Raw genomic sequence first — 25319 nt, 5'->3', positions numbered from 1 at the left:
AATCTACTTCTGCTTTATTGACTATGCCAAAGCCTTTGATTGTGTGGATCACAGCAAACTGTGGAAAATTCTGAAAGAGATAGGAATACTGGACCACCTGACTTGCCTCCTGAGAAACCTGTATGCAGGTCAGGAAGCAACAGTTAGAATTGGACATGGAACAACAGACTGGCTCCAAATTGGGAAAGGAGTATGTCAAGGCTGTATGTTGTCACCCTGCTTATTTAACTTATATACAGAGTACATCATGAGAAATGCTGGGCTGGAAGAAGCACAAGCTGGAATCAAGATTGCAGGAGAAATATCAATAACCTCAGATATGCAGATGACACCACCCTTATGGCAGAGAGTGAAGAAGAACTAAAGAGCCTCTTGAAAAAGTGAAAGAGGAGAGTGAAAAAGGTGGCTTCAAAGTCAGCACTCAGAAAACTAAGATCATGGCATCTGGTCCCATCACTTCATGACAAATAGGTAAGGAAACAATGGAAACAGTGACAGACTTTATTTTTCTGGGCTCCAAAATCACTGCAAATGGTGACTGCAGCTTTGAAATTAAAAGACGCTTGCTCCTGGGAAGAAAAGTTATGACCAACCTAGACAGCATATTAAAAAGGAGAGACATTACTTTGCCAACAAAGGTCCATCTAGTCAAAGCTATGGTTTTTCCAGTAGTCACATATGGATGTGAGACTTGGACTATAAAGAAAGCTGAGTGGCAAAGAATTGACGCTTTTGAACTGTGGTGCTGTAGAACTCTTGAGAGTCTCTTGGACTAAAGGAGATTCAAACCAGTCAACCCTAAAGGAAATGAGTCCTGAATATTCTTTGGAAGGACTGATGCTGAAGGTGAAACTCCAATACTTTGGCCATCTGATGAGAAGTACTGACTCATCTGAAAAGACCCTGATGCTGGGAACGATTGAAGGCAGTAGGAGAAGGGGACGACAGAAGATGAGATGGTTGGATGGCATCACTGACTCGATGGATATGAGTATGATTAAGTTCCGGGAGCTGGTAATGAACAGGGAGGCCTGGAGCGCTGCAGTCCATGGGGTCACAAATAGATGGACACAACTGAGTGACTGAACTGAATTGAACTGATACAGTCTATGGAGTTACAAAGAGTTGGACAGGACTGAGTGACTTTCACTAAGGCTTCTAATAATCTGTGTTCTTATGTCTGAAAAATCAACTTCCTATTTTATATGATATTGGTATAATAATAACTCAAAAGAAACTGGGTTTCCAAGCTACTTCAAAATAAACTTAAATAGGAAATCAGTGCATAATGGATTTGAAATAAAACCTTTTTCCATTTCAAGAAACTTTTTAGGGCACTCTATGATCACGAAGCACATTGTATCCCATGGGTTTTCCACTCCCTCATTGAGGCTGTGTTTCCCCAATCTAAAGACACAGAATCACACAGAAACTTATTTTTCTCAAACCAATTATCCATGGAGGTTTTTCTGCAAAATGCTGTATTTTCAAAGTATTAAGGCTCCAGAGAACAGAAGTTGAGTATCACTTCCCACTTATAAGTAGCATTGTCTCTTCTAACATGTACACAGGTTGTGCTCCATCCAAAACACATGAAAAGAGCACACACATCTGTTAAATAGTAGTCAGTATAAGGATTCTGATGAAAGCCTCACCAACAATGTACTGTTTTCCTTCCTGTTTGAAAGATATTCATAATGTGATTTTTCATCTACAGCCATGTGGTTGAAGAAGATGAGAAGACTGTGATGAAGGCATCACCAGAGTTTGCCCTCTAATAACATAATGATATATGGAAATTCACTGCAAGTTTTGTAAGAACTGTAAGTTCTTGATTTTTGATATTTTTTTTTAATAATAAGCTAACCAAAAAAAAGAAAAAAAAAACTTTAAAATTGTGCTTAAACAACATGTATCCCTCAAGATCACTTGTATCTTTGATTTTAATTCAAAATCTGATATTTGGACATTTCATATTTAATCCTTGTGATACAAACTCTAGGGATGTAAGGAATTGTTGCTGTTCTATCTGGCCCCCAAAGGAAACTTAAACATTCAGAAGATTACTAAGCTGTTTCCTTGCATTTTTCTAGGACATCACTGAATGTTATTAGTTATTCAACTATTTGTGAACGCTGCTCATTCACCTATTTCTACAGTTGGAAAAACCTTGAGAGTTTATCATTTGTCAGACTGTAGTTTGGGCTAGAGCACTGTTTTTTAAAGTTTGAATGTATGATGGAGTCTCCCTATAGATTCTTAGATGGTGGGAAAAAGGGTTCTAAGGTCACAAACTTAGTAAACACATTCTATCAATATCCACTCAGAGATATTCATATTCACAGCAGACAGTAGCATATTAAATATTCTACAAAATGATTTATGAATAAGAAATTTAAAGTTTTTTATAAATAAAATTTTCCAAACTTAGTTGAATGCTCTTATATCTAGCACATCTATTAACATTCTTTAAACTTGAATTATGAAAGGCAAGTTTCTGATTCTGGTTCTATCGGTGTCACCACATTCTACTGACTGTTATTTATTTCCTGTACTTGATTAAATGCATGATACTAAGCTGGCATTATTATTGTTTAGCCCCGAGTGTTCCCTTGAGGCTATTGGCTTAATTCATTGGATATTTAATACCATATCCTTATAGAACTCTATAAAGTGCAAATTGAAATTGAGCACAACATATAAGACTCTATTACTAAACAGAACCTTTGCAAATTTATCACAAATAAATCTCTAGAGTTTGGCAATATATTACAACTTCAAAAAAACTAGCTGAAGAGACTTATTTGTATGACCGAACTATAACTTTTTTAAACAGTGTTTTTTTCTAGTACCTCAACAAGCAGAACACTAAGCCTAAAGATTGACTGTTTGAGAGTCCAGTATAAATTTTTAAACTGCTCTTAAAATTGTAATTACATACCAATATACCTCTAAGTAGTGCTAGTTTTTGCTAATATACCAATTCATTGATTCTTGTGTAAGATTTCTCATAATGCTCAAAAGTAAGATGGTCATGCAGACAGATTCTTCATAATCTGATTTACATTATTCTCTGTGAAGCATATTTTGCATAAATAATAAAAATATATAAAATAAATAATAAAAAATTATTTATCTGCTTATGCCATTCTAATAATCGCTGATTCATCTAAGCCTGAATATAAAACTCCTAAAACACTATTTAATAGAAATTTAGTGATATAGTAAAAGTATTTGTAATATACAGTTGGACTTTATAAATGGCAAATTTAACAGCTTCTCAGTCTGATAAGTATTTGAACAACTAGTAATATTAGATAAAATTTTTAGTCTATTAAATATCTGACCTTGAAAATACTACAAGCTTGAGTCCCAAAAAAGCAACTTAAATTAGGTGAAAAACTCAGACCTGTCTCTATTTTTCCTATTACATCATAAGTTACAAAGGGCTGCTGCTGCTGCTGCTGTTAAGTCACTTCAGTCGTGTCCGACTCTGTGCGACCCCATAGACGGAAGCCCACCAGGCTCCCCCGACCCTGGGATTCTCCAGGCAAGAACACTGGAGTGGGTTGCCATTTCCTTCTCCAATGTGTGAAAGTGAAAAGTGAAAGTGAAGTCGCTCAGTCGTGTCCGACCCTTAGCGACCCCAGGGACTGCAGCCTACCAGGCTCCTCCATCCATGGGATTTTCTAGGCAAGAGTACTGGAGTGGCTTGCCATTGCCTTCTCCTACAAAGGGCTAGTTTAATGGTTTCAAGGGAATTATATCAACAAGGAATTTAGTCTATGAGTTGGCTCAGGTGGAAGAAATTTCAGGTAGACAAGTTCTCGGATGGAATATTTTGTGAGGTTAACTATTAGAATAATAAAAGAAACTTTCAACAAGCAAATTGATAAGCTGACCTGGTTCAATTAATTTAACTATTAAAATCTAAAATGATGGAAAGCAGTATCCAAGAAACTAACTTGTCAATAGTGGTAAAAGCAGTCACGCAGTTTAAGACTAGGAAATTAAAAAAGAGACCAAGCAAGAAAAAAATATTCTAGAATCTAGGAAAACAATGTAATAGCACCTGTACATCCCTTTGTTACTGCCCCGGTTTTCTTTTTTCTTCCTTTATATATAAAAGAATACAAAGCTAAAACATAAATATTATATAATATAGATGCTAGCAAATTTAATTTCTGCACTATTTATCAGAAGAAAATTAAGCAAATTATAAAGATTTCTACAAAATGTTTAACACTATTAAGCACTGTTCAGTTTTAAAATGTCCTATATTCTACAAAACTAAAAATTACAATGATTTTATGAAATGTAACTTTTTTGCATTTTGAAAGACCAAAAAAAATAGCTATGTAATATGCTAAAATAAAAACACTTTTTTCATTAAATTGTTAAAATTACAGGATCATTTCTCATTGCATGAATTTAGATCTTGTATTATAAAGTTTTGCCTAATTTTTTTAAATGAAATGAGGATAATCATTTAGTTACACTATGTTGTTTATTTTTATCTACTTGGAATAAATCTCAAAGGTTTTGGTTCGTGATTCAGATTATAAGGAAAGGTGGAATGACACATACTGTCCATAATTTTACTGTCTTTGATTCACATAGTTCACTCAATTTTGTTAAGGACTATGGCAAGTGTAGAGTTTAGTGCAAAATTAACATGAACAGAATAAGGCAGATGCAGGAAATAATTAACAGTAAATTTTAAACATTTCTGCCAATTATAAACACAAGTATATTTTAAGCAACCAGTAAGTAGTCACTGAATACCAATTAGTGCAGGGGTTTTTAGACATGTACTAAAGCCATTACAATATCAAGTGGTACTCAATATGCCCTTTAGAATACTCCCTTCAAGACGACAGGCAAGTGTGACTAAAGAACATGTGAAGATGGACAAGAACAACCATGGGGCATTTTATTTTGCAAATCTGAAGAAAGCAATTTTCATTGAACAAAAGGACTGCCTTTGGTTTAGGAAATTCATAAAGATAGTACCGTCCTGCCTCCTGTTTTCATTATAGTTGAAGTCTTCCCACAGCGGCTTATTGTGCACATTACACAATCTTCAGGGTCTCAGAATTAAAGTGACACACGTTTTTTTTAAGCACGTGTGAAAATGAATCATTCCTCCTTACTCTTAATATAATATGCCTTTACAGACTTCTCCAATACTCCTAGTCATCTTGACAAAAGAAAATCACCAAGACAATACAATGATTTTACAAAGAGAAAGAATGACAGTTTCCCTTCTACTTTTCAAAAATGTTTTACAATATGATTTGAAATTGGCTTTATTCAACAGGCTGAGAGAGGAATCAATTCTTACAGAGTGACACTCTATATAATAAAGAACACCTACACTTCTGCACAACACATCCATTGCCACACATTCACAGGATCATTGTCATTACCATTAGAATCTTTTCCAGAACAATTTTCTGATGAGGAAAATATGGTTTTCTTTAGAAAAAGCTGACAATGTCAGTAAAACAAACAATAAAATATAAAGGGTTGAGGGTTTTGCTTTTATTCTTACTTCTGCAAGCCTGAAGAAGACCCTGTTATTTCTGGCCTTCGCTAATGAGACTGGGGTTTCACCTATCAGTGGTTCACGCAGCCAACAAACATCTATTTGCCTCTACTGAGCACTAAGTATTGCACATGGTTCCTAGGCTCTGAATACACAGTTGCCAAAACAGATACAGTCTCTGTCCTCTCAATGTAGACAGATTCAGACAATTAATCCCATAAGCAAATACGGAACTACACACTACAAGTACAGTGAGAGAACAATACTAGGTGTCAAGAGGTTTCAAACTGAAATCCCTCAATTTAGGCTGGGACATGAAAAATGACCAAGAATTTGTGTCAGAAGAGAAGCGTTCCAGAGGGCATGGCTTATATGAAGGTCTTGGGTGTTACATTTCCAAATCTAAACAAAGCAGTAGGCTCAAGTGCAAGAAGGAAGCAGACAGCCCCTGCTGAGACTGGAGCAGTGGTCAGAGGCCAGAGGACCAAAAAGATCTGTGAATCGCGTGAGGGAATCCTGATTCTCTCCTAGGAGAAGCCGGACGTAACTGAAGCAGGGGAGTGATATGACATTATGTTTTAAAATATGGTTCTGTCTACAGAATAGATTGGGGAGGTAGGGTAGGATCTCAGAGCCCAAACTCTTCAGCTGATTTTCAAATCCTTCCTTAAAATGACCTTCCATTATTTCCATTCACACAAACAGCCTCCAGCCACAGGGCACACACATGGCCATTCTGAAACTCACTTCCCCACCTCAGTGCTTGCCTGTGCTACCATCTTCATCCACCCTGCCCCCTGCTTTACTACTTAATATCTTAGCATGCTAAAGGAGACCCACCTGACTCCACCTGCTGCTGCTGCTGCTAAGTCACTTCAGTCGTGTCTGACTCTGTGTGACCCCATAGACGGAAGCCCACCAGGCTCCCCCGCCCCTGGGATTCTCCAGGCAAGAACACTGGAGTGGGTTGCCAGTGAAGACTATTTCACTATTCTTTAAATCCTATGGCACTCAGTAGAAAAACATGGAGCAGCAGAAAGGGAATCCTGAATTTTGGCTTTTAACTGCTAAGCTTCAGGGCTATTTGGTTTCCTGAGGTTACTGGACATGCAACTCCTCAACCCTCAGATACACTCACCCAAGTTATGGACTGAAAACCACTGATAATGAGCTTTTTTTTTACATTTTTAATTAAATGGAGAATTTTAAAGACGATTTTCAAATACACATTGTTCTGCTGCTATAAGTCATTTTTGCACACATACCAACAAAGATTGTTAGCTAATCTTTGTTTCCATTTTAATAATCTCCCTCTAACCATGGCAAAAAGGCATGAGTATATCTGATGAAATATATTTAACCCCATATACTTTAAGAAAGAAAAAGAGCAAAGTATGAATTCAGAGAGTCAAAGAATACCTATTTCTGAAATTTATACTTGTTCCTAGAGCTGCCCTAGAGTTAGGTTATAGTTTCATCTAGAAGAAATAACTAGATTGACTCAGACATCAAGTGTCTAACGTCACACTTTTATTTATTGTTCACGTTATACCTACTTCCAAAAGAAAGCATGGTTTCCTTTAAACGAGAACTTTCAGTATACTAGCACCTGAGAACCGCTTAAAGTTTGGCTCCACCTTAAAATACACCATTAAGAGGAACAAACTGATCTGACTGAATTAGAATTTATGCTCCTGCTATAATCCAGCTAACTAATATGGCCAGACCATCATCAGTCACACACATACTGAGGTTTCTAAAATATTATTCTGTCTAATAAAAAAAGTTCAATTTCAATAAACACATAAATATATGGGAATTTTGTAACTTCAACAACATTTGATCAGTACATAACCTTAAAAATAATTGTACTGCAATCATTTCATGAAAAAATATAATCCATATTGATTCAATTATGAAATTTTGACTAACTGAAACTTATGGAAGGAGCTGACATTTTCCTCCACTGTCCCTAGAGGCAACTCCTTATTACTAACCTTGATCTCTTTCGTGCCATGTTCGACTTCCAGCAGCTGGTGAATTCGGAGAGGGATAAAAGTCTCCTGTAGGACTTGGTTCCATATTTTCATCTATGGATATAGTTTTGGGTCTTTTGCTGTTAAAATATGACAACAGTTAATGTTAATGGGAATTCTAGGAAGATGAGTAGCACCTGAAAGTTTACAATCTAAGAATATTCTTACTGGAGAAATTTCCACAAACACAAGTAATAATATCCCAGAAATAAGACATCAACAGGAGTAGCAAACATTTCCAGTTTTATGTATCATTTATTATAACAGAGTAGAACTGTATTTGTCTAACGAATAGGATGTTTCTTATATTTACCTTTTGAAATATATTTCCAGTAGTAAAATACTATTTTTGGTAGTTAAAAAGTGAATTCTTAATGTGTGATATGTGTACTAACTTAAAAACTGTTATTAAGATTGCACCTAACTCATAATTATTATCAATATTAATAATGTTCATTTGTACAGCACTTGCCATTAACAATGTAATCCTTTCATATGAATTCACAGATAAGTAAGGTCCACAACCTTTCTAAACTCAATTTAATTATCTGTAAAATGGAAACAATAAAACATTGTTCAAAGGAGAATTGTAGGGAGGATTAAATGAGTTATTAAATATAAAGCTCATACATTTAGTGGCTGGCACTTATTAAATACTAATTATAAGTAGTAACCCTATAATTAATAATATTAAAAATTTATAGTACTTCACTGATTATAAACTGTTTCATATAATCTTATTTACCTTTTCCTAAAAAAATACAGTTGTTGATCCTTTACTCTTAAGGTCAACCATGAAAATCGTCATTGCCAAATTCAAACCCAATGGTATACTTCCAAAATAATATATTTTAATACAGAAAACATGGTTTTATCACAATAACTAAGAAAAATGAATATTTAGAGCCATGATTAAAAACCTATTCTATGCCACATGCCATATTGCTTGATATATGCCTTCATATATCTCCACCAATATTCTACTAAACAGTTAGTTATGAATATGAAAATGGATATTGTTTCCTTAAATTAAAAAAAAAAATTCTTATTCACACCCATGCAGGTAAAAACTAAAAAAAAGAAATCATCTGAAAGAACTTGAGGTAGTGATAAAAAACCTAATGTCATAGGATTTCAGAGTTGTAACTGATGTTAGAAGCCACACACATAATCCAGTCCTCCATTTTATTACAAGGGAGACAAATTTGAAGAAAATCAATTGTCCAGAGCATGTTAATTGTAGCAGCCTGACTTCCTAGACTGTATTCTTTCAAAATCTTGGAAACATGTGCATGTCTGGGTATACTCATAGATACATTTGTGATTAAGATTTGACTCACAACTCCCAAACTATTAACATTATGTAGAAGACGGTAATTTCTATTAGTGCTAAATCACAGTGAAAATAAATAGTAGATATTTGTGAATCAGTAAATACAGGAAAACTTGAAATGATGGAGAAAAGATTTTCATAAGGAAATAAAAGATAAACGTTTTTTAAAACTTTTTTATTCTAAAAGACATAGTATTGTATTTACTACTGAATGATCATGAGGAAAGAGCTGGGTAGACAAGATACTGATCCATCATATAAAATAAAAATATTACTATTCACAATTTTAAATTTAGAAAAATCAAAGCATTTTAAACAAATTACCATATCACAGACAATTTTAATAATAAACCTAAATACTTGCTATGAAATCTTACTATAGGAAAACAGTTTGACCATATGACACACAATTAAATTAGCTAATAAATGTACAAATGTGCACAGCCCCATAATTAATCCAAATGCAATTAATTTTTGTTACTTAGAATAGCATAGGAAAATGGTTATCCAGATTTTTTCATTTTTTAAAAGTTGATATTATAAAATACATGTTTTGCTCTGGAATTCATATAGGATCTTTTATCTGATCATGGGTATTTTTAATGCTCTGAAAGTGAGATTGGTCTTTCTGTATTGAAGATTCAACCTCCAAAAAACCCAATAAGCTACAATATCTTTTTATCTTGACTTCTCGTTCACTCAGCCCTCTTCTATCATTCTACAATAAAGGAACATATCATGAAACTAATGCACAATAACTTTCCAAGCTAATTTTCCTTCATTTAAATAGAATATTTCCTTTTAAACTCCTGTTGGTTACAACTAGAAGGTCAAGAGAGAAAATGAGGATGTCAGCAGAGAACTAAAAGACAAAGCCACCTCACTGCAGCTCTTTCCCAACTGGTTCAGCCAGATCTCAGCGCAGGGAATACTTTCACTGGTAACTAAAAGTTAACTAAATTATTCAAAGAGCATCAACTAATTGAAGAACTTGGCAAACCTGTGGCCTAGAATAAGGCCTTTTAAAGTTAAATAAATGACACATTTTATTTTTCACTTCATTATCCCCAGTTTGGACATGGTATTAGTATAAAAGTTGGGTGGATCAATCCTAAACCAGGGCAACATCATTTTTAAGGTCACCAAAAGAATTACATTACTGGTGAAATTACAATATTTCATAGAAGATAAAAATCATATTAACACATTTTCATAGTTCCCTTGTCCCCCCACCCCCAAAATGATTGTTTAAAATGCTCTGAACAATTACACTTAACTTTCACATTTCAAAATAAGTTTAACCAAGAAAGATTAAAACTCTGTGAAAAATCAGCAAAAAATCTTGAATTTTTTTTTTTTTATTTCCCCTCTATTTACCTGCAAACCTATCTATGTGCACGTCTCCCTACCTACCTATTTGCAAACCAGACTGAGGAGAATAGCAGTTGCTCTTTCAGTTACCTGCTTGGTGGAGAAGACAAAGACCTCTGAAGATTGACCCCCGAGTTCATGTCATGATAGTACGGTTGGCTTGGGATTTCTCCAATTGGAAAGTTGACTCCAGTTCCCTGGGTTATGGGCGCTAAGGAATAAAACAACAAAAAGAGCATTGGGAATGGCATTTACTATTGTCATCTCTATTCAGATATGATAATCTCATATTTTCCATGCCTCTGGGCAAGGATGAGAGGAATTCTCTTTGCCTTAAGACTCTAGTGTCAACCGTCCACTGGTTAAGACTTGCAAACATCCTCACTATGCCAGTGTTCAAGTGTGGAAACTCAAGGCACTAAGACAGTCATCACAGTTACCCCTTCCACTGCTCGCAATGCCCAAGCTTCTTCATTCAGTCCTTACTGTTAGCCGTCACTACATCGGCCAACCCACTAGTCTAAGGATGTGCCACAGGGAACAACACATGCTGTTTATTGCTCAGGACAAAGCAAGGCCCTTTGTACTAACTCAGCTCTTAAAAACCAAATTATTGTTAAATAAATCACATTAAAATAGTTCCATAAAAAGATTATTTTATAATAATATTAACATTAATATTAAAGTACATTAGAGATCATATTTATAATTATTTGATATAAAAATAATTACTGTATTAGGGCAGGTATATAAGTAAAATTGACAAATATGAAATAAAAGTCAAGATTTCTTTTTCCAAAATACATATTCTGTTTCATATATGAATGGGAAGTACAGTTTTACTCTATGTCTTGTTTTTTAAAAAGTTTATGTGCCCAACTTCATAAGTCATTTAAAATATACTCATGGAGTTTTATACTTTAAGGTTTAAATCAAGAAGTCTTTTTGAGTTTGCTGATATATTGTTAACTGATATTTTTGATGTAAGTATTGGTTGTCATACCATGGATTACAGTTTTCTAAATTTTTAAAATTGGTTTCTAAACTTGAATAAATCTTTCAGGCAGCACGCTGTGTTAGAATGAGGACAGTACTGGGAAACAGACTTTGCATTTTAACTCCCTCTGCCATTTATGTGCTATAAACCTCAGTTTCCTGAACTGTAAAATGAGAATTATAAGTACATCATGAGGAACGCTGTGCTGGAAGAAGCACAAGCTGGAATCAAGATTGCTGGGAGAAATAACAATAACCTCAGATATGCAGATGACACCACCCTTATGGCAGAAAGTGAAGAGGAACTCAACAGCCTCTTGATGAAAGTGAAAGAGAAGAGTGAAAAGGTTGGCTTGAAGCTCAACATTCAGAAAACAAAGATCATGGCATCTGGTCCCATCACTTCATGGGAAATAGATGGGAAAACAGTGGAAACAGTGTCAGACTTTATTTTTTGGGGCTTCAAAATCACTGCGGATGCTGATTGCAGCCATCAAATTAAAAGATGCTTACTCCTTGGAAGGAAAGTTATGACCAACCTAGATAGTATATTAAAAAGCAGAGACATTCCTTTGCCAACAAAGGTCCGTCTAGTCAAGGCTATGGTTTTTCCCGTGGTCATGTATGGATGTGAGAGTTGGACTGTGAAGAAAGCTGATCGCCGAAGAATGGATGCTTTTGAACTGTGGTGCTGGAGAAGACTCTTGAGAGTCCCTTGGACTGCAAGGAGATCCAACCAGTCCATTCTAAAGGAGATCAATCCTGGGTGTTCATTGGAAGGACTGATGCTAAAGCTGAAACTGCAATACTTTGGCCACCTCATGCGACAAGTTGACTCACTGGAAAAGACTCTGATGCTGGGAAGGATTGGGGGCAGGAGGAGAAGGGGATGACAGAGAATGAGATGGCTGGATGGAATCACCGACTGCATGGACATGAGTTTGGGTGAACTCCAGGAGTTGGTGATGGACAGGGAGGCCTGGCGTGCTGTGATTCATGGGGTCGCAAAGAGTCGGACACGACTGAGCGACTGAACTGACTGATCACATATGACTATTTTGAGGATGAAATGAGGTAAGGAGTGATAAAAGTCTATCATGATGCCTAGTGGATAATAGATATGCAACAAGTGTGAGTTCCCTTTTCTTGCTTTCTCCCCCAAAACTCTTCCCTGGCAATCTACAGTGGTTAGCAAAGATGAAGCAGCCCAAAAACCTATGAAAAGCAGTAAATAGGTACAAATGAATCTATCCACTGAAGGTCTGTGCATTCATCAAGTTATTGTATCCATTACTGACAGGTGCCGAAAGGGACACAAAACAGTCTAAGATATAAGATAGTTGCTGTCCTTAATAAGACACATTGGGCAACAAGTTCGGTAAACAAACACTCATGAAAAGCACAGAAACACGAACATAATGCAGATTATAGTGAAACTTCCAAAAGAATGACATGATCAACAAATGCTATAGGATTTCAAGGGAAGAAGAATCCAACATAAGCTTGAATGGTCCAAGAAATCTGCAGAAAGCCACAACTGGCCCAGGGCTCTAGAGGATGAGGCGGGTAATAAAGGGAAGTTACTCTAAATACCAGTTGCTACAAGAGCAAGGTCATGGGCAGAGATGACATGCAAGGTGGAGACCAGCCAGGTTGGTGTCAAAGGACAATGATTAAAAATAAATTCTATTTCTTCACCTGTTTTCACCAGGCCTTCAAGATCATCAATGAGAGAAAGTTCATCCTAGCCCATGGCAACAAAACTCTAGAGACTCTGAGATTCACACTACAACGGAGAGTCCATTTAATCTTCCCCTCTCTCCAAACTAACCTCATGTTGAGTATAAAATTCCAAAGGGGCTGTTGATTTTCAAGGATTTTTCTTACCTAGAATTTTTAATAGACATCTGAAATGTATTCACTATCAGTTGAATTTTATTTCAATATCAGGCAGGCCAAGACTAGCAAAGTATTTTTTTTTTAATGTGATTAGAAAGTACATGCTTTATTGCACAGAAATAATCAAGGAATACACAATGGATAGCTCTATTAAAAATTAAGTCAAAATAAATTAATACATACAAGATTAGTCTCAGCTTTAAAGATCTGCAGTTTCTGCCTGCTGTTAGGTTGTTCGTATTACATAAAATGATTTAGCCTCATTTTATATAAAAAATACTAGTTTTCAATGTATAACTATGCCTAATGGCTTCAGTTCTTTGGACAGTTAAAATGTAGTTGCTTGTTGTGGCTTGAGGTACAACAGAGGTTAAAAAAATGCAAGGTAAGAAATCCCACAATAACCGCATGCTTTAAAGTTTATTATTAGAACCATGTTCTACGTGACATTGGAAAGCAGAGTAGTGCTGGAAGGAGGCATTTGAGGGGCTCAGTGAGAGTAAAACAATCTGTTTGGCTTTTGACAGTAGTAATGGATACAATTCAAAGAACTGAGTTACCACCAGGAAACTTACATGTTATATCTTATATCAATTAGCTGCAATTTATTAAGCTCATGCAATATTTAAACAAAGATTTGTAGTTCCTATTTAATAAACATATGGCATGACAGTCAACACAGATTGCTTGACCATAAGCATACTAGGTATAATTTATAGGAAAATGACAATTACAGAGCTTTGGAAATTTTATTTTTTTTTTCTAAATTTTGTACCAGACGGATTATTTCAAAATATCAAGGAAGCAACACAAATAATTTATTTACAAATATTGTATGATCACTTATACGTGGAATCTAAACAAACAAAAAACAAGCTCATAGAAAAGGTTACTAGAGGTGGGTATTAGTGGGGAGGGAGAATTGGAGGAAGTTAGCAAAATGTACAAACTTCTAGTTATAAAATAAATAGATACTGGGGATGTAATGTACAAAACAATGACTATAGCTAATGTAGTGTACATATATATATACACATATATGTAAAGCAGTTAAGAGAGTAGATCCTAAGAGTTCTCATCACAAGGAAATAACATTTTCTCTTTTTCTCTTTTTTTGACAGCTGCATGACTGCATGAGATGATAGACATTAACTAAACTTACTATGCTATTTCACACTGTATGCCAGTCAAGTTATTATGCTATATACCTTAAAATTATACAGTGCTACATGTCGACTAAGTCTCATTAAAACTGGGGCAGGGGTGTGTGGACAAGATGGAAAGTAAAGCTTTAGTCACGGCTTAAGAAAAACAAAACAAAAACATTTTGTCCACAGATTTACACACAAGCAATGTAAAATTTAGTGTACATTTTGACAAGAAATGGGAGATTACAGAAATTAAAGTAGATTAATAATGAACAAGGTTAAATTCTAAAACAGCACATGCACAAAATTTATCTAATGACAAAGTGTATAAGAACAGTAAGTCCCGGCAGATATGCCTATTTAAAAGCCTCAGGAAAAACTTATATCAGATGCAAAGATCATTGTTAGCACCTCTCCCAGAGAGCAGCAAGGAGCCTTAAGGCTGCAAATCATGTTTAAGAGGCTGCCAATACCCTCCTAGAAACCAAGCTCAGAAGAACCTCAGATTCTAAGGGTTAGAGGCCAACCCTTAATCTCTCTTATTGTTCTCCTCACTCCAAAAGCTGATCCTAAATCAACTTTTAAGATGGAGATAATATCGTTCACCAGAAAGATCACTATCCTAAAATTGAACAGCTTCATTAGCTAAAGTCAACATTCACATTAGAGGGTCATACCAGAGTAAAACCCCAGAGGACAGAAAGCATTAACATATCGTAAACCCTCAAGAAGTCAGAATTTGTGATGTACAGCAAAAGGGTTGTGCTGAAGTTGATGTTTACTTAGCAAACCCTATTTCATAAACAATGAAGTTCAAGTGTATAAATAAGGTTATAATGTGGATATATTAAACACTTAGGAGAATAACTTCTCAAGCATTTCAGAGACACCTATTTACATATGGGATAGAAAATGTTTGCTGAATTAATTAGCTAATGAATGAATATAGATAATTAACATACTAATTACAAATCAGTAATGTTTGTTATAACAGATAACAAAAATCTCTAAGAGATGAGAGTGTGATTTAAGGAAGAATGAATGATGTATGTTAAATTTACCTCACTTCTAAACTATCGAAATATATTTTTTAAGTTTCAAATTCAGATTTCTCACAGTATCAATCTGGGTTTTTATAAGTTCTCATATGGCTCTCCCATAGCATCTAACATAATGTTACCTCTAATGAGGAACTAATAATATTTTCTGACAGATAACGCTATTATCCTTATAAGAAGGATAGAAATATAAAACTGAGAAAATTACAAATTTAAACAAATAATTTCATAAAGTCTCATAACTGTAGCAGCATAGCCTCTCTGCTAAAGAGCAACGCACACACACACACAACCACACACACACACACACAACCACCCACCTTCAAATACTCCCTTCCTTACACAATGCCATTAAGTGGTAGTTAAGTCACTCAGGCACGTTCCTTTCCAAAATAAAAATAAACATAGAAAGTTCAAATACTGCAGTCTTAGTACAACACATATTGATCAGGAAAAACACAGAAGTCTCATGGCCTTGGTCAATGAAGTAGATCACCAAAATCCTCTTGCCTAGCAAACATGAATCCAATAGATACAGGGATACAGGATATGAAGTTTTGGTCACTTAGACTACTCCTCAGTCAACAGACGAAGGCAGAAGTATTGGGGGCATAATACTTATCCACTGGAGAATGTCAGAAAGACTGATACTAAAGTCTTAAATGTTTATTTACAGAACTCTCTGAAACACAGGCTAGGTGCACTAGTCACTTTAGAAATCTGTATTTGAGAACCTACAGTTCCAAAGACAAAGTCACCTACGGCACTGGAGACTACCTCACTGAATGCCATGCTAAAGTACGACCTATATGGCCTCAGTAACTCATTTTTTTGTTGTTGTTCTTTTTGGATCATCATAATTCTTGTTCATGACCTCTGAATTTTACCCAAGTGAAAAACACAGCTTAAACAGGGACCACAGTGGCCCTACATCATCTGAATAAACCATTTCAAACTGTGACACTCCCTATCAAAATGTCAGGTAAAAATACAGCCATCAAAGGTACATAAATAAGCTAAATCAAAGAAGAGAGCAAGCAGAAATGAGTCACTCCCTTCAGCATGATCAATGAGATAAGAACTGCCTCTTACATATATCTGCAGACACCGTAATAATAAGCAAAAGAGGAGATCAAGAAAACTTCCTCCTTGCTTAGTTAGCTGACCAGGTAAACTTACTCGAGAAAATTCTCATCCAGGCTGCCAAGAATGGTGTCTCAGGTGAGGTGGTCAGTGAAAACAATTTGACATTGTTTTGGATAACAATGCTTTCTATCTATATCCAACTACAATCTGCAAAGTTAATTTCTGCATCCCTCTACACTCTGCCTGTTAGTGTGTATATCCTGTACATCTCCAAGCCCCCACCAAAATGTTAGCAAAATGAAAAAGCACTTATCTACAGGAAACTTATGTGGGTTATCATAACAACACTGAGTACATTTAATTAATCACACTTCCTTTGATATAAATGACCATCTATGGTCACAGAGTGAACAGTGAATTAAATGAATACCAACAACACAGCAAGCAGAACAAACCCCAATCAGTACTACAAAAAGTACTGATTTAAATGCAAATATTTCAGAAAGCCAGACAAATTAAATTCACTTGTGAAATAAAAAAGAGATTTTAAAGCTCAAATTCTCCTAATACATAGTTCTCTTCATACTGTATTTCACTTTCAAAACATAAAACATTTTAAGTCGTACTGTATAATTAAAAAATAAGGAAATAGTTTACTTACTTCTGGATACCCTCACAAGTTCTGATACATTGAAGACTCCAGATTTTACAAAACTATCCTCAAGGTATCCTGAAAATAAACATCAAGAGGAAACAGATCAACATAAGAAGGAATCAAATAAATGATTTAACACTAGAATTCACTCAAGTGTTTCAAACCAAAGGTTAGACTAAAAACCAAGTGTGCTTCCAACAAAGACATGTAAAAACAAAATGCTTGTGAAATGCAATTTTAAAACAAAAGTTTACAGTTTAGAAGCTAAATAGTCTCTCAGAAAAAAATTTTAACTTTCCAAGTGTACAAGACAATTGGTATGGCTTTATTTGCCATGGCTCATGCATAGGGAATGAAGGTTTAGGGGCCCTCGGCCAGTAGCACCCGGTAGACTAAAGTCCAACCATTTTAAAAAAAAAAAAGAAAGAAAAAGGAAAACCACAACCACAATTAGCACCTTGTTGGAATTACTTCAAAGATCTCTGGAAACCACTGTTCTTTAACAAATCCTTCCCTGAGTAAAGAAAAGTGAGTTGCTGTTACCAGCCCTCCCACCTTTGTTCCCTTCCTGAATCACACAAAGGCAGAACTGGTACACAGAGCAAATACTTCACACGGACCTATTTCCGTGCACCTTTAATATCCCTCACACAATTTCACTGCTTTCTCACCCTGCTGCCACTCCCTGGCACTCCATTTCAAAAACAGGATCCTTTTTCTGGCAAACAGTGGTGAGGCCAGACCTCCAGGAATGCCTCCTGACTCTTCAGGGACCTCCCCCGGTCAGAAGCCAGAGTAAGTCAACAGGCTTTCTGGCTGGCCTAGCTCTGCCCAGGACTGGAGATGGGACTCTCACCGGCTGTCCTGTCTCCAGGTTCTAACCAACGAGAAGAAAGTTCAATGGTGGTGAGGAGGGGAAGAACACCTCAAGCAGAAGGAATATGGCTACTCTCCACTACCTCCAGGGAGAGAATAAGTGTGAAAATCCTCAGTATTCAAATGCTTCCAGGAAAAAACTAAATTCCAAGAAATGGCAATTTGATCCGATGCTGCAGAACACTTTAGGGCTGACTGAGAGATGCTAAAGCTGAAATGCCAATACTTTGGCCACCTCATGAGACAAGTTGACTCACTGGAAAAAACTCTGATGCTGGGAAAGGTTGGGGGCGGGAGGAGAAGGGGACGACCGAAAATGAGATGGCTAGATGGCATCACCGACTCTGTGGACATGAGTTTGAGTGAACTCCGGGAGTTGGTGATGGACAGGGAGGCCTGGCGTGCTGTGATTCATGGGGTCGCAGAGAGTCAGACACAACTGAGCGACTGAACTGAACTGAACTGAACTGAGAGATTGGATTTAGTGTAGGAAAGACAGGCATGGGTGGTTTAGCAACATGGTACACTCACGTCAAAGAGCTGGACTTTGACTCCTGACTACACTTTGCCACCATGGCATCCTGGAATAATTAATCATAATAATTAATAATGAACTTATAGAAATTAATAATAATAATTGTCCTGGAATATTAGACTCTTTGTGCCTGAGTTTTCATTCATTTATTAAAGATAATATCAATAAAATGAGCTACCTTACAGAGTTATGAATAAGTGAGATAAAACTATAAAACCCAGAGCAGGCACAGCTTAAACATCACCAATAAATTAGGACTGGCTCATGGAGGCAACAATCATGCACACACTGAAATATGCACACTGAATTCCAGTCTCAAGATAACAATAAATAATCATTTAGAAACTTTACCAGAATGAGAGTCACCACCCCACTTTTTAACCATACATAGCATGAAAAGACAGAAAATCATTTAATTAGTACATATACTTCACTGTTGGGAATAACAGAGGAGCTATGTATGTCTGAAGGCTGTCTGAACACTGTTTTATATCCATCCATTCACCTTCTTTAGAAAAAGAATAAAAGAATGAGAAGAAATTATGAGATCTCAGCTGGTGATAAAACTCAGGTCTCATATTAAATCATTACTTTAAAAAAGATATACATTTTTAAGAGGATAAGAACTAAATGTCCCCACTTAATGCAGCTCTATTTTAAGAAACGCCTACTTCTTGAGCAATTAATTTTCTGTCAGGTTGAATTCATTTCAGTGATTGTTGAGAAACTTTCAGATATATACCACTGTACAAAGTGCTAAAAGCCATTGAGACAAAAAAGGACATCAACTCCCGCTCTGCAGTTGGAGACAAAGATAGTTTTAATTTCCTGATAGGTTATCATTATTGTTTTTCTTGTTCTAAAGTATAATAGCTTACACTGTACTTTATGTTTGCTGCTAAGTCACTTCAGTCGTGTCCGACTCTGTGTGACCCCCACAGACAGAAGCCCACCAGGCTCCCCCGTCCCTGGGATTTTCCAGGCAAGAACACTGGAGTGGGTTGCCATTTCCTTCTCCAACGTGTGAAAGTGAAAAGTGAAAGTGAAGTTGCTCAGTCGTGTCTGACCCTTAGCGACCCCATGGACTACAGCCTACCAGGCTCCTCCATCCATGGGATTTTCCAGGCAAGAGTACTGGAGTGGTTTGCCATTGCCTTCTCCAACTTTATGTTTAGTAAACATTTTATATATGAAAAATACATTAAATATAGAGACTTTACTTATCATGATGACAGCTCGTGTGCTTAACCAATCAGACAAGGTTATTTGTCTGTACCCATTTGCGCTCTGTAAAGGCCCGCCCTCACGTCATTCTCACATAGCTGCCCCTGATCAGAAGGCCCTCTATCCACACTCAACTCAGCCTTCCGTGTCCAGCTCAACCACCACCCACTCCATAAACTGCTTCTCCACCCTCCTCTCCCAACCCCTGTGCCAGCTAAAATTGATCTCTTTTTCTATATTCACATAGCACCTGGTTTGTACTTACTTTACATCACTTTGTACATTCAATTTTTCCAAGATAACTGTTTTCAAGTCTTGTGTTTTTTCTTATTTGGGGGAGTTGACTGGGTTTTGTTCATCTCTGTTTCTCCCCGAACAACTACCTCAGAGCCCACATATACACTAACCAGTAAACGCTTGCAGAAAAAACCTGTAAAATTCAACTTTTTGAAACATGGCCACAAATGCATACCTTAATAATTTTATAACAATGAAGATAATGATAGCTTAAGACTAAAGGATAATTTTACTGATTCTTGTTATTCCCTGGAATTTGTTTGCCTAGGAGTTTATTTAAGTTATTGGGCAGAATGGGAAAGTGCAATGATTACAGCCAGATTATATCTCTAACTTTGTTGTGTAACTAATGTAACTTTGTTCTGTTCTGTTCAGTCACTCAGTCGTGTCCGACTCTTTGCGACCCCATGGACTGTAGCCTACCAGGCTTCTCCGTCCATGGGATTCTCCAGGCAAGAATACTGGAGTGGGTTACCATTTCATTTAGTATAAAATAACTACCAAGGCACTAGGAGTGTTCAAACAGTTCACAAATATTTATAAATTGACGAATGAGTGAATAAATGGTAAATATTTCAGTTTATTTATATAAATTATACCATGTGTATCCTGATGCTGGGAAAGATTGAGGGCAGGATAAGAAAGGAGTGACAGATTACGAGATGGTTGGATGGCATCACTGACTCAATCAACATGAATCTGAGCAAACTCTGGGAGATAGTGAAGGACAGGGAAGCCTGGGAAGCTGCAATCTATGGGGTCACAAAGAGGCAGATACGACTTAGTGACTGAACAATACAGGCTAACATTTCAATATATAGATATTATCTGAAGTTCATTTCCTTATTACTCCAGAGTAGTCAGGACTCTTTTTGCTTCTTAGTCATGCTCCAGCCATATTCATTAAGATGGAGTGATGCGTGGTCCATTAGGAACCAAATCCTAAGGTAGCAAATAGCCACCTCAAGGTAAACCTCCCAAGAGGAAGACAGTAGGACAGTCACACATAGACAAACACAATGGCTATCACATGGAAAAGGGAAGGCAATTCAGAATGTTGCAGGATGCTTCTCCACTCCCTATCCCCAATTCCCTGAGTTCTAAGGAATTTGGATCTACAAGGAAAACTGAAAGAGCTATTTTACTAAAAGTGTGAAAGGCATCAGAAGTACGTCCAAACTGCTCTGGCACCCAAATGCAACATCATAGGTGCCACTGGGCCCCACTCCTGCATGGGGCACAGCAAGACAACAATGACACAATGTGGGGCAGGGAGGGGGACTGGTGGGAATCAGCCAACTGGAAGCCTGGGAGAGACACCTGAAGCAGACAGCTGCCCCCTTCATGCATCTCTGCATGCAGCACAGCTTCTACAGTGGACAGGCATTACCCAAGATGAGGCAGCCTAAAGAAAAGAAACAGTGGATGATACGGTACTTGGACAGCTAATTGTGCTTGCTCACAAGCATACAAGAGATAGTACTTAAGGACTCTGGCAAAATAACTGGAAAGGATCACGCAGGGGGTCATGAGCCCTGCTATACAGTATAGAAGGTAAGACTCAGCAAAATGCAGGTTCTTGCTGTTAACACAACCCCATCTGTAACCTCCAGGCTGTCAGGGCCTTCTGAAAACATGGTTTGCATGTGCTATATAGACCACTGTGAATCTAGAATAGCTGACACAAAGGCCAAAGATCTTAAAGCTTTTTGGAGACATTCATTTAGCAAACTCCCTTTATCTACCAAAGGAAATATGAGCATCTCTGAGACAGAGCAGCTGCTTAATGGTTACAGAGCAATATTACACAACAGCTTATGCCAGGAAGCAAAGAGCAACTTAGCATTTATGTGATGCTGTATTTACACTACATGTATGCTTTTTAAAAAATAAAACTGAGTAGGAAATAAAGACCTTTGCAAACTGAAAATTCTCAAAGGCAATATCAAATTATATTATTTTACACTTTTTATTTTTCTCTAACAAAAGCAACAATAAATCACTACTCAGAAGTTAATATAGTGTTTAACCTCCTTTACAAACAATAACAGAGTGGCACAATGGCATATCTAACTGCGAATATCTCAAATTATAATCAGCACCATTTAAATGTTAAACAACATTTACACAGAAAATCCAAAGGAAGACTGATAATGGCTCATTTTTATGGTCTACTGTGTTCTATTCTTGAAATTAAAAAAAAAAACACAGAAAGCAGTTATTAAATTCATGAAAGCTGTCTTCGAGTATTTGAAGGACTGTTAATGTAGATGGTGGATTAGACTTATTCTGTATCGTCCAGGAACTGTTTTTTTGGCTCAGTAAACAGATTTGTCACCCAATAAGAAAAGTCCTAGAAAGGAATGTGAAACCTTGCAAAGGTAATAATAACCAAGACATGCCAAGCTACGAAAATCTTAGAGAGCAGGAGTTCATGCCAAGTTCGCAGTTATCCTCAAGTTGCTACCATTTTACAGATGGGGAAACTTGTAGCTACAAACATAGGGGGTTTCCCAGCGGATATCAAGACCCCTCCCCCGACTACTGCATTTAAGAATTCTCATTATGGATAGGAAATTGGATAAGAGTGTCTCAAAAGCCCACTGAAACACTTAGATTCCACTTTTTCTTACATGGCTGTTTTCCAGTTAGTTTCCTTGCGTTGTTCATTTGGAAAAAGAAGACAACACTGCATATCCCACAGGCATGCTCCCGCTGCGGGACTCCAACTGTTCACTGCCTTCAACCGAGTGTAAAGATGCCTAAATCCTTCTGCTAACGGATGCAAAGGGCAAGAACACTAGATTATGTCATACTAACTCCTTGCTGATCTTCATAAAACTTCAGCTACAAAACCTAACAGACTGGTGATTTTCTGGTAGTGATGTTGTAAGACAGGGCTCTCTTCAGTTTCCTAACTGGTCTGAACTGTCCATGGTTAAGGATGGAAACTATGATTATAAAATAGATACATTAATTACTGCAAAGACAATGATTCTCTGCACAAAGTCTGAACCTCAGCCTACAGCTAAGGATAACATTTTAGTATTACTTTAGAATGAAGCTTGTGCTTCAGTATGAAATGTAAATCCCTGATGGTTATTTACATGATCTGGCAGAGAGAACTTTCTGACTTTAACACACTCTGATAGTACTACATTAATATATTTTTTTATGTTTGTTTAGTTTTTCCTTCCAGTCCATTAAAATTTTCCTACATATATAATATATAAACATGTATTTTTATAAAATTAATATCAAATTTAAAAAATGCATATCCTTACTTTTTCTAATTAACATTATATCTTTTCCTTTAGATTAGTTGGCATGATTTTAATGCCTGTATCATATTATACTGCATGGCTGTATCATACTTTATTTGACCACTCTCCCACTGTTTGGCATTTTAGGTTATTTCCCATTTAAAAAAATATTATAAACAGCACTGCTATTAACATCCTCGTACACAAATCTTTGTCAGCAATTCTTGTGATTTTCTTAGGCTGGAGTTCCCAGAAATGGAATTACTGGGTCAAAGGACATAAACTCTTTTAAAGCTCTTGGTAAAAACCGTCAAGCTACTTTCCATAAAGGTTTTTGCCAATTTATATTCCCTCGGGCAGATCATGAGTGTTTCATGTCACCTCCCTGTTGCCAGAATTACATATTAGTTATATTAATGGGATTTGTTTTTAACTGTGGATAGTTGATAGAGAAAAGATATCAATACATTAATGCTATAATTTTCACTAATTATAATAAGGTAGGATTTTTTCAGAGACATACTCATTATTTCTTTGAAGAGAACATTCAAATATATGTAAAATAATTAGAGTGCTAGCAGGAATATTTACTCATAATATTAAAGAGAATACTTCTAGAGTTTCACAGTTAATAATAATTTGGCTATTCACTGATGACTGATTCCTTTCTCAGCATTTGACATATTCACTTATTTCTAGTTTTCTCAGAGTTTTTTAAAGTTTTCTGATCAGAATAGTTGTTATTATTAAATGCCTTTCTGGTCTTGTAGAGATTACCCTTTTTATCCCTTACAGCATTTTTTGTTGTTACATATTACTGAATTCTGAAATTACCTTTGTGGGTTCATGGTACATACCTCTTTTAATTTACTGTTGAACTGGTTTATTAACAGTTTCTTCCAAATTCCCTATATGTAGGTGGGATACTTTTGTGGGAATTTTTGTATTTTATTTTCTAAGTTTTTATATCAGAGGTATATGTGTGCTTCATAAAATGGTTTGGATGAGTCACTATCGTTTATGAAAATAAAATACAAAAAGTTGAAATTCTAGAAAAACTCACTGGTAAAATCATCTTCCCAGAATCTATTTCAGTGAAGATTCTTAGACAACTATTAGTCTTTCAAGAAATTTATTCCTATTGTCTGAAGACAGTATTATTACAAATTATTAAAGAAAATAAATTTTTGCAGGTTTTTAAATTTCTTAGCACGTATACTTTATGGTTTACTAAGCGGACTATGTTTATTTTTACTGTATTGAAATTATAGTAAAATAAATATTATATATTGTCCCTGGCAAGAACACTGGAGTGGGTTGCCATTTCCTTCTCCAATGTGTGAAAGTAAAAAGTGAAAGTGAAGTTGCTCAGTCGTGTCCGACCCTTTGCGACCCCACGGACTGCAGCCTACCAGGCTCCTCCATCCATGGGATTTTCCAGGCAATAGTACTGGAGTGGCTTGCCATTGCCTTCTCCGATACATTGTTATAATATACTATAATTAATTAAACTACATTAAACTATACTAATAAATCAACTCTGTCACTTACTATGTAAATTTAAGGAAAGCTAAGCAATTGTTCTATGCCCCCTATTTCTCGTCTTTAAAATACAGATGATAATCATAGTACCACTAAGTCAATATGTATTATTGTAAGTCAAGCTGTATTATTATTGTCAAATAATAACAAAAGAGGTATTTAATTCTAAGAGTAGGGAAAGGGAAGGTAGAATTTTACAGTGAGGAAACAAAATGTAATAGGAGCTAATCAGGACAGCCAAAATAAGGATATAAGATGTGAAAATAAATGATTAGTATAAAGTAAAACAGAAAGAATAAAATCAAGTATATCAATCATTACAACAAGATTGAACTGAGTTATCCCATAGAGAGCATTAGATTAACTAAAGCAAACAAAATCTAGCTATTTTTAAGGAACATACTTAAAATGAGAATAAGAACAAAAAGTTGAAAATAAAATAGTAGCAGAGA

At 36.1% G+C, this 25319-nt stretch overlaps 1 protein-coding gene across 6 annotated transcripts in view; it reads right to left on the bottom strand.

Annotated features, from left to right (window-relative positions):
- The window catches only part of NFIB (nuclear factor I B), a 261129-nt gene that overhangs the window by 59948 nt on the left and 175862 nt on the right, over positions 1-25319 (bottom strand). For all 6 annotated transcript variants that reach the window (XM_055428211.2, XM_055428214.2, XM_055428215.2 and 3 more), the window contains exons 4-6: positions 17137-17205; positions 10379-10499; positions 7546-7664 (exon numbers count right to left, since the gene is read on the bottom strand). In XM_055428211.2, coding sequence (XP_055284186.1) covers positions 7546-7664; positions 10379-10499; positions 17137-17205 — 309 coding nt within the window. The remainder of the gene's footprint in view (positions 1-7545; positions 7665-10378; positions 10500-17136; positions 17206-25319) is intronic.

This window comes from Moschus berezovskii, chromosome 7 (genome assembly GCF_049115385.1).
Source record: "Moschus berezovskii isolate FMDL1 chromosome 7, NW_MosBer_1.0, whole genome shotgun sequence".
In the NCBI taxonomy this organism is placed as follows: domain Eukaryota; kingdom Metazoa; phylum Chordata; class Mammalia; order Artiodactyla; family Moschidae; genus Moschus; species Moschus berezovskii.
Note: the sequence above shows the minus strand (reverse complement) of the source record. Positions and strands in the feature narration are given on the sequence as shown.